Here is a 19006-nt window from a genome sequence, read left to right as displayed (position 1 = left end):
CAAAACACCATTTCTTCACTGTAAGTAGCTGCAAGGTAAATTATTATAAAGGTGTGGTGGTGCTAGATTGACAAGTTTGTAGTTGTGTGTACTGGAGTTTTTCCAATTTACCTCGCGGCTGTTTTCAGCTGATTCACCTCAAGAACCTGTAATGTTCCCATATCACATGACTGTATAAAACAACATTCAGAGTCAAAGTGCCATTCACCACTTCATAGAGCAGCAGAAACGCAGCGAGCGCACATTCGTCAGCGGCAGCTGTGCGGATATTACATTTTTGCAGTTTCCCATGCGCTCAAAAAAGAAGAAGAAAAAAAAAAACGGCGCCTGTCGATTTAAGCGCCTGCTTTGGCAACCAAAGACAAAACAATGGGCCGCTGTCCCTGCATGATGGACCAGTCTGTGGCAAAAAAAATATAAATAACCTTGTAGGCTATCGGGCCCAAAGTGCGTCGGCCCACCGGGAAAATGCCCGGTATGCCAGATTACCAGTCCAGCCCTGGCCCGAAAGGGAGAGAGGGCCTTTGAAGAGTCTGGAAAATATTTAAACCTGGACCATGAGGGGACTGCCTATGTATAGGGCCCGGGATCTTGTGCTACGTCCCTGTAAAGAAACATGGAAAAATGAGTAATAAAGAGTGAGATGTGCCAGAGTATAAAAGTGCAGTATGCCGTGAAAGAACTCAAATTCATTAGGCCTACTTGCTCGCTAACAGGCTGCTTTCTGTGTGTGCACCCCGAGACTAAGATAACCATAACGATGATAATAATAAAGATATTCTGGGGCATGCTCACACTAGGCATGGTTGCCTTTACTAAGCCCGCGCGCGATTGTCCTTTCACTAACAGAGTGATTTATATGAAAATAGATGTATCATTTATTCCGTGCAGAAATTTTGACTTGCCCATATCATAGGATTATTACAGAGGCAGCTAACGTTAATGCTGGAATTTGCGGCTGTAATTGCAAACTACAATTCCTGTTCATTAAGGTGAGAACCAGACCCATTATAAAGTTAAATGTACTCAAATGAAATGAATTGAAAAGTGTAATATCCAAGTAGTATAGAGATATTTGCTGTCATAATGATAACAGTAGCACATACAAAAATAGTAAAATAACTGTTCCGTGCTCCAGCACAGCTAGCGATCACATGTGTACCACAGGCCAGGGCATGAACCAGACCCAGGGGACAGTACAGGGCAATCACACTGGTCAAGTGAACCAGACTTGGGGGGTCAATCGTGCTCAAACACGATCTTGAGCATTTAAAGAGACATGACATAACTGCATCGTATACTTAGAATACACTAATATATTTTCTTTTTAATTATCGTTCTTAGTGTGAACAGGCCTTAATCGTGTTACTTCACTGGATGGCAGATTTCATGTGTATTTTGAGTTTTTTCAAAATACTGTATTTGTATTTAAATGCATTTTTCCACACAGTATTTTGTATTTTAAATACATTTTGATGTGCTCATCTCTTCATCCAGCAATGTTTGTGACTATCCGATAATCTTAAAAATAATATGAAACCATATTGTGAGCAGGACGTTTTTAACTACACTGTTATGTAGAGACTCACAGACATCAAAAATCAGCAACTCAACAATGCTGACAGCATTTTGGAAGATCACACACAGATCTCTTCGTCTTTCAGTGTTAATGCAATACAATGATCTGTCACAACGGCTGAAGTTGTTTATTACATTTTCTTCATATTTATTTATGCTTCATTTTCATAATTCAGTTTACAGCTTTGCTTTCATGTATTCATTGTCTTGCTGAGAATATTTCATTTACAGAACATTTGGAAGTGACACAAAGCTGACGCTTACATGATAGAGCACATGCTAAACACACACACAAACATGCTCCTTGAGTTAATTCGGCACAGGTTGCAAGATATTTTGTACACAACATTCACTTTTTTTTTCTTTAAGAATAAACTATATTAAATGTAATTGAGACACATGCTATATAGATGCTCACAATCACTTTTTTAAACAGATATTGTTTAATGATATGATTAGTGCACAACACAGGAGAGAGGAGAAGAAAGTATCCACACCACCAGAACAACAAGATCCTATGAAATCAACCGTGGCTGTGCTGTGCTTATTGAAACATGATCTTCTACTTTCTATTTAACTGCAAGTATGTTTGATTGAACAGTCTGTGTTGAAGAGTTGTTTTTTCGGAAGAGAATTAGTAAATTTGAAATGGAAATGTATCTTAAAGCCACAGATCTAAAAAAAAATTTGATTTCATGGGGTCTTTGAAACATGTAGTGCACATTAGCATTTTAAATGCCCAAAGTAGCCTATGTTATATTGATATTAAAAAGGTTCATATGGTACTCTTCAGTTACAGAAATGATCAGTGTACTTTGATACATTATCAGATGAAAACAGTACAAAAAGATTTGGCAGTTATTAAAGAACAACACAAACATCTTTCACTCATAATTTGTGCAGAGGAAGTTGAGTGTGTGAGTCTCAGGAAGGCTGATCCATCGCTGATCTCCTCCAGACTGAACTGCTCCAGATCTCACTGTATTCTCACAGTCCTCGTCTCCTGTGCCGTTCCCTGGAGCCCAGTTCTGATAGCACACGGTGTCTCCGCTCACCCAGAACCAGATGCCCAAAATGCGGGAGTGACGTAAACCCAACCACACCTCCGCAGTAGACGCCCCTTTAACCACATTCATCACACGACGCTGCATCTCGACTGAATGAACCGAGACCAGATCCACATGATTCTGTCTGCAGTATCTCAGAGCTTCAGACCACGTCCGGTTCTCTTTGATCAGAATCAGTTTATCTGGACACAAAACAAACCACAAGCAAAAACTAGAGAGAGACTGATCAAAAACAACATGCAGAACAAACACTGTGGAGGAATCTGTCATGTCAGACATGTAGCGTGAACTTTAAGATATCTGGAGCTGATGATGGACTGTGTGTGTTTTGAGAGGATCTGCTCACCTTCATGACACACAAAAGGAAAATGGTAGTTGCAAATGTAGTCACCCCATTGTCCCAGAGCCTTCGGTTCCATCACTGCACAGTTTTGAACACCTCCAGCATTACTAGGTTGACTAGATATCCAGTCTCTGAATGAGGAGTTCCTCTGATCTGACCACTGCCATGAGTCTCTGAACAGGCCGATCCAGACATCATTAGATATGTGACTATCACTGATGAACTTCTGAATCTGTTGATTCTCATTCTGGTTCCTCACACTGACCAGATCAATGTGATTCTGTCTGCAGTAACTCTGAGCGTCTCTCCAGTTCTTCTCCTGTTTGACAAAGACGAGTCCTGTGCTCACTTTAAGAAAAACACATGGAAACAGATTCAGAGTCAGTTTGTTCATTATTCTTACACTGATTTATGGTTTGGATGTGAATAAGAGCAGTGGTGGAGCATCAGAAACACGTGTCATTCAGAAACTGATTCCACAGCTGATGATATTTTAAAATTATTTTGCTGATATAACATGAAATATAATTTGTGAATTTTCTTGATAATTGTATTGCAACCTTATATTTCTCCATTATGTTTTGTTCCATGTTTCTCTGGAATACTGGAATTTGGAATATGTTCGTTAAAGGGTTAATTCACCCAAAAATGAAAATCAGCCCATTATTTACTCTCCCTCAAGTCATCCTAGGTGTGTATGACATTCTTATTTCAGACAAACACAATCAGAGTTATATTAAATATGTCATGGCTCTTCAAAGCTTTATAATGGCAGTTAATGGCTGTTTCTGTTTTGAAGTTCATAAAAGTGCATCCATCCATCATAAAAGTGCATCCATCCATCATAAAAGTGCATCTGTCCATCATAAAAGTGCATCTATTCATCATTAAAGTGCATCCATCCATCATATAACTGCTCCACACAGTTCTGGAAGTTGATAAAGGCCTTGTGAAGCGATGCGTTTGTGTAAGAAAAATATCCATATTTGAAACTTTACAAACTGTAATCTCTAACTTCTGCTAGCTGTCGTCCGCGCATTCAGAAGAGATTAGCGTTCCACCGTAGGGCGTAGGACAAGGCGTAGTGTAAGGTCCGAGTGACAAATGCGGAAGCGCAGAGGATAGAGCAAAACACAACTTGGTTCTTGTGAGAACTAGCGTATTCTCACCAGAGCGTCCAACGCCATACGCTGGAACGCCGGTCTCTCATGAATATGCATACGACAGTTAAGGGAAGATTACAGTTTGTACATTTTTTAATATGGATATTTTTCTTACACAAACGCATGGCTTCGCTTCAGAAGGCCTTTATTAACCCCCGGAGCAGTTATATGATGGATAGATGCATTTTAATGGACTTAAAAACAGAAACAGCCATTCACTACCATTATAAAGCTTAGAAAAAACAGGACATTTTTAATATAACTTTAATTGTATTTGTCTGAAAGAATAATGTCATATACACACTGTAAAAAAAAAAAAACCTGTAAAATGTACGGTAAAAAAACGGCAGCTGTGGTTGCCAGAACTTTACCGTAAAAAATACGGTAGCAACCTTTTAGGTTTTTACGGGACAGCACTTAGGGTTTTATGTTACATCTAATGTTGTTAAATTAATGTTTATATATTAGTATTGTTCTCCTAAAAGCTGCTTGTGGTGAGCTTTGATTCATCATGTGATTCTCAACACCACTGTGATTGGTGGTTGTCAGTATATATCAAAGGTACATAATACATATTATTATTTCAATAGGTTGGTAATTTAACATTATTTCAATTAATGAAATATGTTTTTTTACTGAAATTTTACTTAAATCTGTAAAACCTAAAATTAAAAAAGCTGTCAATTTTTTACCGTAAATGTAACAGATTTGCACAGTGTGCAGAAGTCGGCAACTTTCTGCAGAGTCAAGAGCTCCAGACCTCCGACTTTCTGTGGCCTTCAGATGAGCAAGAACAGTGTGTAGAGCTTCATGGAATGGGTTTCCATGGCCGAGCAGCTCATCCAAGCCTTACATCACCAAGTGCAATGCCGAGCGTGGGACGCAGTGGGGTAAAGTGCGCCGCCACTGGACTCTAGAGCAGTGGAGACGTGTTCTTTGGAGTGACCAATCACGCTTCTCTGTCTGCCAATCCCATGGACGAGTCTGGGTTTGGCGGTTGCCAGGAGAACGGGACTTGCCTGACTGCATTGTGCCAAGTGTAAAGTTTGGTGGAGGGGGATTATGGTGTGGGGGTTGTTTTTCAGGGGTTGGGCTTGGCCCCTTAGTTCCAGTGAAAGGAACTCTTAATGCTTCACCAAGACATGTTGGACAATTTCATGCTCCCAACTTTGTGGGAACAGTTTGGGGACGGCCCCTTCCTGTCCCAACATGACTGACCAGTGCACAAAGACCTGCACAGAGGCCTGACCTCAACCCGATAGAACAGCTTTGGGATGAATTAGAGCGGAGACTGAGAGCCAGGCCTTCACGTCCAACATCAGTGTCTGACCTCACAAATGCACTTCTAGAAGAATCCCCATAAACACACTCCTAAACCTTGAGGAAAGCCTTCCCAGAAGAACTGAAGCTGTTAGAGCAGCAAAATAACGCCATATTAAACCCTACTGATTAAGAATGGGATGTCATTAAAGTTCATGTGCATGTAAAGGCAGGCGTCCCAAAACTTTTGTTAATATAGTGTATTTAAATACATTATAAATATTAAGCATTATGAAATCTCTAGGTTTAAAAATTTATTTTGTCAAGGTGACGTATGAAGTACTCTCCTATCCTAGTTCTCTTTTCCTTTTTCCTTTTCCTGCGTATAAATTACACTGAAAGCGAGCACCCTTTTTAATCACAGAAGTTATCTGTCTGTCAGTGCAGCGCAAGCTCACTGATTTTGGCACATTTGTGAAAACTCCCATTTTGTCCGATGACTATATTTTGATAATAACTAAGGTTTACACTATTGATGCTGTTAAAGCTACCTCAGGACTTTGACGTTACTGACACATATCATTGCAGAAGTTCTTAAGAACGTTCCATACATATGGTCAATTTGGCTGTAGAAAGTGGTTGTCACTGAACCCAGAACAAGATTAAGCACTAAAAGGTGAATTGACAACCAAATTTATCTGCAGTGACTAGACGAGAACTGAACTTTTTTCTCAGGACAAGAGTTTTGTTCATAAATATCAAGATGGAGCAAGTTGTTGTAGGCCTATAGTCTATTATATTTTGTAATTTTATGCATTCCTTAATTCATTACAATTTATGCTGGTCAAAACAATGGTTGGATATTTTTTAATTTATAATTTACAGTAGCCTATAATTTAGCTGAGAACATAATTCTCTAGGCTGTCTAATGGCAGATTCCCAAAGTTATCAACAACAAAAAAGATCAACATGCATTCAATATCAGTTTGTTTTCTATATAGAAGTGTGACAAATATCCACAGTCTCCTCTATATGACCACATTAAAAAGTAGAAGTTGTATTGCATTAAAATGTATATTTTTATAAATGAATGTCATTGTATGAAGCTGCACTTACTGTTGTTAGATGAATTGCAGATGAAAGTCAGGCTGTTACTACATGGCCAATCTTCCCATTGTCCATTTCTCATAAAAGCACACTCGTCTCTGCCATCAGGTTGTCCAGATCCCCAGTTCAGATCGAGCGCAGGATCACCTGAAGACCACTGCCATTTAGCAACACCCGTCTTCTCCAGCCCAATCCAGACAAACTGAACACCTCCATCCTTCACACTCTTCTTCAGCTCGTTCATGTCGTTCATGTTGTCAACGGTGGCCAGATCTGTGTAATTCTCTCTGCAGTATCTCTGAGCTTCAGTCCAGTTCTTGTTCACGTTTATAAAGTGATACTGACGCTGAACACATTCAGATACGGAGCAGAGTGCTGTGAAAGAGAGGGTTTGATTTAATGCTTTTCATAACAGGGTCAAACCTGATGAAACTATAAACCATAAATAAAACAACAAACACACTCACCAATGAGAAAAAGAACGACATATAGAGTTTGGTCCATTTCTGAGGAAGAAACACAATATTAACATCTCAAAGTCTAATTGTGTCTGAAGAATGAACATGTGAGTTGTTCTTACTTTAGAGGTTGTGTGTTTCTGTCCTGATTCTGATGTTTCTGTCTGCAGCTTTAAACTACGTGATTATTATATCTGCTCTCATCCCTCAGTGCATCACATCATTTGTTTATTTCTCTAGAAAGCCACATGTCATATTTTACTTCCTCCTTATTTGTGTATTTTTCCAACTCTGTCCCCTTATTTGCATCTTGACGTCTGTGTCAGTATCAGTCAATATGAATTTGGACCATGATCAAAAACAAATGTACATGTTAACATTAAAAAATATTTATATTTTAACATTCACAACTAAACAGCTGCTCTAATGTTACTGCTGGACTGTGTAACTCTTGTTAAATCCCTGCTCAATATGACATCTATGTTTGTATTTCAGTCTGGACCACTTTTGTTAAATGTAGGCGTGCGTCAAAACCAGAAGAGGACACACACAGGATCGAGGAAACTGGTGTTTATTGAACCGATCGAATCACAACACAGTAGAGCCGAATGTCAGAGTGAAGGTGGAAGTCACCACTTAAAGGTGCTGTATGTACATTTTTGACTATACTAAAGCATAAAAATACCATAATATGTTTGCAGATATTGTAAACATGCTGAGATCACATACTCGTTTCTCTGAAAGACAATGTCAATGCTATGCCAGTTATTCTGCATTGAAATCTGCATTCCGTGTCAGAATGTCTGTTTTTGTTTTGGTCTGTGATATAACGCACGCCGCCAGTTTACCCAATAGTATTTCGCCACCACAGGTTTACAGAAAACAGCGTATTGCTGCCATGGAAGCCAGTGAACAAACCATGTCAGAGATCACAGAGTCTACCCGACCTAAAAAGCCTCAGAATCCATCTAAAATCTCTATAAACGGAAGCACATTCAAATACAGATAAATCAACTCATTAACTTACAGTGTAAGTCTCCTCACCTTCCATTGTCAGTTCTGGCTCATTCCTGTTGCGTGAACTCAAACTGGCAACCCGTGTGAGTGAGGAGGAGGGGCGGGGCAAACAATATTTTGAATTTGGAGTGCAGTGCCCATTTCAACCACTAGCTGCCATTCCTACATACAGCACCTTTAACTAAATAGAGTCTGTCTTGCAGGCAGAAGAAGATCAATACTGAACCGGAGGAACACAGATGAAGAAGATGATTGCAGAAGATGAAGTCTACAAAGGGAAGTATTGTCTTGGCAGGTAGAGAGCTCACGCTGTGGTAAGGATGAAATAATACAGAGTTTACACTGCCCGATTTTAGGCCCGATTTTGACTCACCGACAGGTTTTGGGAAAAATCGCAGACAAATGCCCGAAATCATAGGCAAATCAGTGCTTGTGCACGTGAGTGACAATCACGCAGTGTGAATTATCAAAGACGCGATCTGAGAGAATCGCAGACGAGTCGCTGATGCCCGTGAGATATTTAGCATGCTACATATCCGGACCTGTCGGTGATTCAAAATCCTGCTGTGTGAAACGAGTTCTGACTGAAAATCACATCAGCGATGACCGACAGCCAATGAAAGAGCAAGATACAGGGCAGCTGGAGGCTCGGGGAGGAGTTATAGACCAGAATATCAGTATTTAATAGATATAGATTTTTCCTATTGTAGTCATGCAGTGTGAAAACTCCTGTCGCCGATCCATCGGTCAGTTTGAACACAGCAGTGACTGAATGCTGGCCCAGATAGTCATGCAGTGTGAAAGAGCAGTGATCCCACGAGTTTGATAATTGTGCAGTCTGAACTCAGCGTAAGGCTGAGTGGACTCTTATATGAGAGTAGGGATCTGGTGCTGTAGGTGTTGCTGAATCCGTGACAGTAACCAGTTTCCTGTTACAAATGGTTCAGAGCTGGAACGTTGGACAGCTCACCGGCTTTTTATGTGAGATTTCTTCAATAACGAGATGCCTGACGTTATGGTATGGGCAGGCGTATGTTATGGACAACGAACACAGGTGCATTTTATTGATGGCATTTTGAATGCACAAGATACTGTGACGAGATCCTAAGGCCCATTGTTGTGCCATTCATCCACAACCATCACCTCATGTTGCAGCATGATAATGCACGGCCCTATGTTGCAAGGATCTGTACACAACTCCTGGAAGCTAAAAATATCCTGCATGGCCAGCATAGTCACCCACTGAGCATGTTTGGGCCTATACGACAGCATGTTCCAGTTCCTGCCAATATCCAGCAACTTCACACAGCCATTGAAGAGGAGTGGACCAACATCCCACAGGCCACAATCAACAACCCGATCAACTCTATGCGGAGGAGATGTGTTTCACTGCGTGAGCAAACGGTGGTCACACCAGAGGCCCGTTGCACAAAAGTCGAATTAAGACATCCAGGATAAATGACTGGGCTGAGCTCAATGAAGCCAAAACAAGTGCGTCCAGGCTTAATTGGTTGCACAAAGACCAAGCCAGGTTAGACCAATCCTGGATAGGTGCGCACTCACGGCTCACTCAAATAGACCCGCCACCGATCACAGATTCACTGATTCACCATGGCAACTATAGAGCGGCGTACTTTTCCCCATCGGAGGCACAAATCCTCATGGAGGCATACGAGGAGGTAAAATACATAATTAAGAAGAAAGGCAACACCGCCACAGTGATAAAGGAAAGAGAAAAAGCGTGGCAAAGTATTGCAGACCGCCTAAATGCGTATGTAGTGCACAATTACACACTCACCGCTCCTCTGAAACATCACAATTAGAATCCAAATAGTTAATTCACATAATCAACACTCTGATAATGAAACAGTTGATTTTTTAATTGAAATAGACTGCAGATATGAGTGAAATGGTGTAAAGTAACTCCATCACACTGTATAAGGCTTTGATAAATTATTATCAAAGCCTTACATTATTACTACGCTCAGTAGTACGGTTTAATCTTAGCCGTTGTACTCTGCTTCTTATGTTGTCCACCGATTTTTCTGTGTTCTCCTGCTTTTATTAATGTAAAGCTGCTTTGAAACAATGAAACAATTGTGAAAAGCGCTATATAAATGCAATAAAACAAAATCCAATTGAATTGAATAAATAGATGAGCTAATAATAATAATCACTTTAATTTATATAGCGCCTTTCAAAGGACCCCCAGGAAGCACAGCAGGCCTACAACCATGCCCATGCCAGGACCAGGGCCAGAGTTGAAATGACCTTTGGCCTCCTGAAGGCACGCTTTCACTGCCTTCACAAATTAAGGGTCAGCCCTGTGAGGGCATGTGACATTACTGTGGCTTGTGCTGTCCTCCACAATGTGGCCTGGCTGAGAAAGGAGAGGGCCCCAGAGGGCCACCAGCCATGGACTGGGACAATCCGGCAATCTTCCCAGATGACGACAGTGGTTGGCTGCTGAGGGACCAATATGTGTTGAATTATTTTTGTTAGTATGTGTGCATTAAATTTTGGTTAAATATGTCCTGCGGTTGCAGAGGAATTTGGGCCTCTTATGATTTATGATGTTTGTGCTGAATACTGTGCATAATACAAGCTTGCCGGGAGGCTACTGCATCCATTCATTCATTTGTCTGTTCAGTTGATGTGTTTGGATGTGTGCAGACATGCGGGGTGTGTTATACAGGCCTTTGAATGTGTATTTATCCTTTTGTTGTATAAGATGCTTTGATTCTGTGCTTTCCATCTTGTAGAGTCACTGCATGACTTCAGTTTTGAAAGGAGCTGATGGTTTACCTGCTTTGTTTTATCCTTATTCAATAAAGGAACATAATGTTACACTTTGTGTTTTTATATTTATATGGAATGTGTATTTTATACGACAGAGTATTAGGGCCACACTGAGGAAGAAGGAAAAAGTCATACATTTATGAGGCTGGTTCTTTCTGCGGAAAAGATGCATATTCTTTTTACAGTCCTGATACTTATGACAATGTGACGCTGATGTCCCAAAAGATTAAGTATGTCCTTGTTTGTGAAACAATACAATTCCACGAAATGCCCCACAGCTGTCATTTTAACAACTGTCCTCCTCTAAAACAACAGGTTACAATATTATGACTTCATTCTCGAAGTCTGTGAATTTTCTTTTTTTTCCTATGTGGCCCTAATATTCTATCATTTTATATATAGCCTTATAGTCTATGGGAAACTGTAAATTATCTAATAGCAACATCATCTAAAAATCATAATTTATCCAAAATGATAGAAATTAATTATCACAAACGTTTAAATATATGAACTAGTTATATGTGATAACAATGTATAGTGGGCAGTGGAATAACTATTGGTTTCCGTTTGTGGTGACTGCTGACTGACAAAAGGGATGAGATTAAATAGATCCTGGAATTTAGCCTGGTCTGGAGCAGGCTAGCTCCACAGAATAAATCTCCATGGTAATTTATACCATAACATCCAACTGCCCCCTTATCCAGCTTTAGTGTAACCGGATCACGGATAAATTGAGCCAGGATCACCAAGATATCCCGGCTTAATCCCTTATCCTAGTTTTGTGCAATAGGCCCCAGATACTGACTGCTTTCTGACCTTATTTTGAGGAATTGAAAAAAAGACAAGACGAACAGAAAGGAGACCCTGGTGTTGTTTATTATAATGGACAAGACCACGGCAGACGTTCAGAGATGAAGACATTAAAGTGCTCATATCGTGCATTCAGTTCATTTATAATGTTAGTAAAGGTTGATGAACTCTCATTATCCACTGAAATAATAACATCATCTTCTGCTGCTTCAGAATAAACGTGTCTATTTCCTCTGAATACTTGATTGTGATTGGCTGGAATGCAGACATTAAAACATTGTTACATGTTTTTAGAATGAATATCTTTGTGGGAGTTCTTATTTTGTTTTGTTTGCAAAGTGTCTGTTTCTTTCTTTATAAAAACATGAACACATTTACATGTAAACACATCCTCGTCATTCATTTGTTTATGTCCATGCCACATTTAGACATTCAGGGTGGACAATATTTACATCTCTGACGTGAAACAGGAGAAACGCCTTTAAAAAGATGCAATCAAATCTTGTTCACATGAAATAAGAGTCAAAAAGGCAACTTTTAACCCCTTTAATAAGCCATCAAAACTTGATGTCTTTTTTAGACATGCCATCTAAACAAACAAAAAAATGAACTTCATTCAATGAGTCTAAGAGTCAAAAGCTGAGGAGGGATAACAATAAAAGGTAAAGGAGGGTTAAGCGTATATTTTCTAAAACATGTTCAATGTTTACATGTGTGACTGATGATTTATGGTCTGAATGAACGCCTCTTTATAAGTGTCTGAATAAAAGTTGGTTATCTCCTAATATTGAACATATGACATAATTTATTCTATATAAATACTATATCAATTAAACCCATAACTCATATTTAATTTTGGAAATTAAATATCAGAAAATTAATTTGTCTTATTGTGAATTTTTTTATTTAGCTTTGTGTCATACTCCTGCTGTTTACTGTTTGTTTGTTGTTTATAAAATATGAACACATTTGCATGTAAACACATCCTCATCACTCATTTGTTTATGCCCATGCCACATTTAGATGTTCAGGGTGGACAATATTTACATCTCTGACGTGGAACAGAAGGAGAAACAGTGTGTTATTGTTCTAGTCATATTTCATTTTATTTCATTGAGTTTTATTAATCTGTTAGTTTTACTGTAACAACAGGAAAGTTACACCATAACTGTGTCCCAATTCAGAGTTTCATCCTTCGAAGTCCTTGAAGGTCAAAGCGAATGTTCTAGCCTACAGCGGATAAGCAAGTATTATATTAATCAATATTAATATTAACTCATATTAATAACGTCTGGCTCCATGTAATGTATTGATGACATGTGGTTGAATTGAACTGGCTTTTACTCGTGTCTGTCAATAATGAAGATGGTGACGCAATAGAGCCTATCAGCGTTCATTATTACATTACATGCATTAACCAAAGTTCTGAGAACTCTGTATATGTGTGTGTGTGTGTGTGTGTGTGTGTGTGTGTGTGTGTGTGTGTGTGTGTGTGTGTGTGTGTGTGTTTGTGTGTGTGTGTGTGTGTGTGTGTGTGTGTGTGTGTGTGTGTTTTAAAAATGTCAGGACACAAGAATTCTGTCTGTAAATGAGTTTATTTGAGCTGGTGCTCCTCTGAAAGTTCAACAACATGTACAGGTTGCCAGATATTTTATACCCAACTTCAAGAACCATATTTCATTGAGACACATATAGATGCTCACAATCACTTTGTAATGATATGACTATTGTAAAAACAGAGGAGTGAGTAGAAGAAAGTATCCACACCACCAGAATGACAAGATCCCATGAAATCAACTGACGTGGCTTGTGCTTTACTTTTTGCCAATATGCTTTACTCCACATTCTTGAGCCATGATCTTCTACTTTCTAGTTAACTGCAAGCACATTTGATTAAACAGACTGTGTCAGAAATATTGAGTTAAGTTTACAGTTTAAAGTGAATGACTTTACATTTGAAATGTAAGTAAAGCGACAGATTAAAACTCATTTTGATTTCTTGAGGTCTTTAGAACATATATATTGCACATTAGTATTTTAAAATGTGATATTAAAAAGTCTCATATGATACTATTCAGTTACAGAAATTATCATTATACTTTGATATAGACTTGGTCTGCATTACTGGGAGCGCCCACGAAAATGTCATATCTGTTTATGCCGTGGGGGAAACCAAACTATTCGAATGAAGGCCGGAAAGTTGCTGTGCGTTCTGCACCTCTAATAAGTAAAAAAAACCCTGATCTGAACAAACAGAGCCGTTCTTTAATTCCGAAAGCCTGTGAAATACATCAATCACAATTAAACATTTGCATTACATGATGCTGGTATTATTGTAGAGATGAAAAAATAAGAGACTTCATTAATTGCAGTGACCAATTTTGGGCTAATTTTTAAAACTTAAAAAAGTTTGTTTACAAAAACACCAATAAAGTTACACTTGTCACGGGACTCAAAGAGCATCTTATCTCTATGAGCTGTCACATAGCGACAGAATGCGTGAGGTTACTGATGTATTGAGCTTTTTTGTTTGAATATGAGAAGGGCTGGGCTCATGTTAACTTGTGCCTCCCGCTCACAAGCTAATATATATATAGTCCCATTACACTGTTAGACACTTGAATGACATTTTCTTGTGAAAATGCCTGCTGGTTCCCCAAATATTACATTGGAACCGACTTTCATTTTTAACCAAAATCCAACGTCTGACCGAGATCTCAAACATCTAAGACTTTTTCTATGTGCACAAAAGGCCTATTTCTCTCAAATATTGTTCACAAATCTGTCTAAATCTGTGTTAGTGAGCACTTCTCCTTTTATAGCCTACATAAATCACTCAGTCTATTGCCCAAACAAACGTATACATAAACAAATGCTCTTTGCATTGCACACGGCATATTCAGAAAATATCTATTTCATAGCACAAGACAAGTTTTATGATAATTTTAAAAAGTCAAATGTATGTAATACATATTCTAAGGCCTGGTTTCAGAGACAGGGCTTAAATTAAGCCAGGAAGCCTTACTTCAGTTAGGACATTTAAGTAGCGTTTATAAATGTGCCTTAGAAAAAAACATCACTGGTGTGCATCTTGAGACAAAACAATGGCACAGACATATTTTAAGATATGCCAGTGCAAGTTGCTTTCAGTTAAAACAGCTTAAACATGCATTTTAGCCTGGCACTAGCTTAAGCCTTGTCTGAGAAACCGGGGCTAAATCCATTACATTCAGGAACACTGAATAAACGTCCTAATTGAAAGTCTGGGTGATTTATGATGTATAGGCTATTATGTTGTTTAATATTTGTAGGAGCATCATGCATTTTGATTCTGGCCATTATGTTTGGTTGTTTGTCCAGTAACAGATACTGTACGGAAAATTCAACCCAATACGGCTCAGCTTTTATATGTATCTTGTTCTGTTGAGCGGCAGAAGGGATTCTACATAGACCATACCGGGATAAAGGATTGTTTTCCCCCATGTCACGCCCCTATGACACGACACTGACCAAGTCAAAAAGCACATTATCTGATGAAAACAGTATAAGAAGTGTTTACTAGTATAAAAAAGGCAATTATGAAAAAATCCTTGTCCCTTAATATCTGCTGCAGAGGAAGTTGAGTGTGTGAGTCTCAGGACGGCTGATCCAGCGCTGATCTCCTCCAGACTGAACTGCTCCAGATCTCACTGTAATCTCACAGTCCTCGTCTCCTGTCTCGTTCCCTCTCCGCTCACCGTAAAGTGACGTAAACCCAACCACACCTCCGCAGCAGACACCCGTTTAACCACATTCATCAGCTCACACTGCATCTCGTCTGAATGCATCTCTTCTGCATCTCAACCAGATCTATGAGTGGCCGTATGGGCCATAGTTATTGAAAAGGCTCTTACAAACACTGGTGAAAATATTGATCAACGTTTGTGAAATTCATTCACACAGACACGCATAACTGAAAAAAAAGCATCTGACACAAACCCTGCCCACAGCTGATTCTGAGCATTCCATTGGTCGGGAATGTTGTTCTCTGACTAAATCAGGGGTTCTCAACCCTGGTCCTCGATGGCCACTGTCCTACAGAGTTTAGGTCCAACCTTGATCAAACTCACCTGCCTGTAGCTTTCCAGTAATCCTGAAGAAATTAATCAGCTGGTTCAGGAGTGTTTGATTAGGGTTGTACCTAAACTCTGCAGGACAGTGGCCCTCGAGGACCCGAGTTAAGAATGCCTGGACTAAATGCTTTCGAGTGTCCGGAAACTGAAAATGAAAATCACAAAACTGTCTTTAAGATTTCGATATTTCAAAATGTCCCCATGGAAACTATTTTTGGTTTTTTTGGACATTTAAAGAGCTGTTGATGGCATGAACATGGAGAGCCTGCCCAGAGTAGGCCTACTTGAGGACCATACAAGAACCATCCATTCATTGTTGCAAGCTGTAAGAGCTGTGGATGAGGACGATTCCTGTTTACGGGAACCGGAGTCCTTGCACAGATGCTTGTCTTCACTGGAGCAGAGATATGGTTCCACGCAAAGACCAACTGAAGACATAGTTACTCCAACAACTAAAAAGAGATGTGTTAAAAAACAACACACAGAGTGTGACATGTTGTGTAGATTCTGTACCTCTGGATTATTATGCAGGAATGAGAGTACAGTTCCCAGCCTTATCAGCGTAGAAAATAAAAAAATTCCGTCAGTCTTAGTACACGATGTAACTACAGAAGAGTCAAGTTTTAAATAGCAAACATATCAAAAGTCTTTGGTCATTTTTTGAGCATGATGCGTACAGTCTAATCAGATTCAATGATCTATGCTAAGCTATGCTAAAAATGCTACAGCCAGATCCGGAGATCGGCTGAATGGATTCGAAAACGGTAAAACTCAACTGTTTAACTCTAGAATCGGAAAATGAGCCTATTTTCAAAAATAGTGGAGTGTTCCTTTAAAAACTTCTTTGAACCTCGTAAAAACTTACTGTACATTAGACATGTTCTTCACGTGCTTGCAGGGACGCACAGAATGATAAATGGACTGCATTTATATAGCGCTTTTAACAGACCTAAGGCCATCAAAAGCGCTTTACATTTGCCTCACATTCACCCATTCATACACTCATGGCGGTGTCAGCCATGCAAGGCGCTATCCAGCTCGTCGGGAGCAGCTAAGGTTAGGTGTCTTGCTCATGGACACCTTGGCACTTGGTCAGGTGGAACCGGGGATTGAACCACCAACCTTCCAGTTTGTAGCCAACCTACATGAACCACTGAGCCACTGTCGAAACGATTGACGCTTATATCACAGACCTGAAAAATAAAGCAAAAGACTGTGAGTTTGGGGATCTGCACGACTTAATTCGTGATAGAATTATATTTGGCATAAAAGACAATCAATTAAGAGGCAGACCTCTCACCTGAAAAAGCCCTCAACATCTGTAGGGCCAATGAGATCACATCAAGTCAGATGAAAGCGCTGAACAATGAGATGGAGGTACACACAATCTAGTCAATGCAGTGAAGCCAAAGAAACGAGATGGTAAATCGGACCAGAGTGTGCAGCAAATGCGGCAACAAGCATGAATATAGAAATCTTCCTGCCTTTGGGAAAACATGTAACTGTCAAAAGAAATCACTTTGACTCATTATGGCTCTTGGTAATGCACATTTTGGCAGAGTAAAAGGATACACGCGTGAAGACAACATGAGCAGGTCAATGACATCAAATCTATTCACTCTCAAAATACAAATGAAAACAATTGGACTGAAACTCTCAAAATAAACAAGATAAATGTCACAGTTAAACTTGACACTGGTGCTGAATGCAGTGTTTTGTCGGAGAGTTTTTATAAAGCACTAAACATCACAGGAAGGCTGCAAAAATTAGGCTGCAAGCTAGTTGCTTACTCAGGCCACAAGATGGAGACATTAGGCAAGAAAGCGGACAAAAGGACAAGATTGTATTAGAAATCCTACAGAGATACTCCAGCCATTCTTGGACAAGCTTTCTGCCAAAAGTTAGGCATGGTATTAAGTTGAGAAAAATAATGACTAGGAAAATAAAAAAGGACTAGGCTGTTTCCTTTCATAGGTTCTCTCGACACTGCGAGACCGTCGCTATGGGAACGCCTTCGGTGTGACCAATGTCTGAAGCCCTTAAACCATCACGCCAATTGATTGGCTAGTGACGCTTAGCGCCGCCTTAGAAATACGTCATGTATGCTTATATGCGCGCGCTAGGCGTCATATCGTCAGATTTCATTCCTTCAGGAAGCTAATTTTCTGTTGCCCGTTGGAAAGCGAATTTTCGTGTTCATAGCTACCCTTTTCAGAGCCGTTTTTCCTCCTCTAAGCAGACATGATGAGCTGCAAGAGATGTATCAACAGGTTCATCGCAGGGGGACACACAGTACAGGTGCGTACTATGCTTAAGCATGCTGAGACCACGCTTACTGTATCTCTGTTGACACTGCAATCGCCTGCGCTGAAAGTTTACGTCTAACCCCCGCCTCTCCGTTTCTGCGGCTGCCGAGGCGCCGCACGAGATGGACGATTGGGGTGATGTCGGCAATCCGGAGCACATGGAGAGTGAGCAGACGGATATCTCCTTTCTCTCTCTCTTCCCCGGTCGCGTCCGCGCATTTGAAACCGCGACAGCGGAAAATGTCTATTCGTCCATGACGAAACACTGACCACGGCAGAAGCTTGTGATTCGTTTCTTTGTCCGTGGTTTTTGAGATCATAAGATAGGCCGCGTCTAACCCCCGCCTCTCCATTACTACGGCGCCCGAGGCGCCGCATGAGATGGACGCTTGGGGTGACGTCAGTGAGCCGAGCACATAGAGAGTGAGCAGATGGATATCTCCTTTCTCTCTCTCTTCCCCGGTCGCACCCGCGCTTTGAAAGAGCGACAACTGTCTATTCGTCCATGACGAAATGCTGACCACACCAGAAGCTCGTGATTCGATTCTTTGTCCGTGGTTTTTGAGATCGTAAGATAGGCCGCGTCTAATCCTCGCCTCTCCATTACTACGGCTGCAGAGGCGCCGCATGAGATGGACGCTTGGGGTGACATCAGCGAGCCGAGCACACAGAGAGTGAGCAGACAGATATCTCCTTTCTCTCTCTCTCTCTTCCCCGGTCGCACCCGCGCTTTGAAACCGCGACAGTGAAACTGTCTATTCGTCCATGACAAAACGCTGACCACACCAGAAGCTCATGATTCGATCCTTTGTCCGTGGTTTTTGAGATCGCAAGATAGGCCGCGTCTAATCCCCGCCTCTCCATTACTACGGCTGCAGAGGCGCCGCATGAGATGGATGCTTGGGGTGACGTCAGCGAGCCGAGCACACGGAGAGTGAGCAGACGGATATCTTCCTTTCTCTCTCTCTCCTCCGGTCGCGTCCGCG

General features: G+C 40.5%; 1 protein-coding gene across 1 annotated transcript; it reads right to left on the bottom strand.

Moving 5' to 3' along the window:
* Window positions 1-1692: 1692 nt before the first annotated feature.
* LOC307120236 (C-type mannose receptor 2-like) lies at window positions 1693-7178 on the bottom strand. The gene is made up of 5 exons (XM_079807133.1): window positions 7099-7178; window positions 6986-7024; window positions 6528-6893; window positions 2992-3336; window positions 1693-2827 (listed from the first exon to the last, which is right to left on the bottom strand). The coding sequence occupies exons 2-5, from the start codon at window positions 7020-7022 to the stop codon at window positions 2463-2465; spliced, it is 1113 nt and encodes a 370-aa protein (XP_079663259.1). The 5' UTR covers window positions 7023-7024; window positions 7099-7178; the 3' UTR covers window positions 1693-2462.
* Between the last annotated feature and the right edge of the window lie 11828 nt (window positions 7179-19006).

The sequence above is a fragment of the Gobio gobio genome (genome assembly GCF_949357685.1).
Source record: "Gobio gobio genome assembly, chromosome: 2".
Classification (NCBI taxonomy): domain Eukaryota; kingdom Metazoa; phylum Chordata; class Actinopteri; order Cypriniformes; family Gobionidae; genus Gobio; species Gobio gobio.
Note: the sequence above shows the minus strand (reverse complement) of the source record. Positions and strands in the feature narration are given on the sequence as shown.

Excerpts from the sequence above, each read along its gene's own strand:
- LOC307120236 (XM_079807133.1), bottom strand. The coding sequence starts at position 7,022 with ATGGACCAAACTCTATATGTCGTTCTTTTTCTCATTG. Across the intron at positions 3,337-6,527 it reads CTGCAATTCATCTAACAACA|TGAGCACAGGACTCGTCTTT; the intron begins GTAAGTGCAGCT and ends TTTTTCTTAAAG. Across the intron at positions 2,828-2,991 it reads TCCTTTTGTGTGTCATGAAG|ATAAACTGATTCTGATCAAA; the intron begins GTGAGCAGATCC and ends TTTTGTGTCCAG.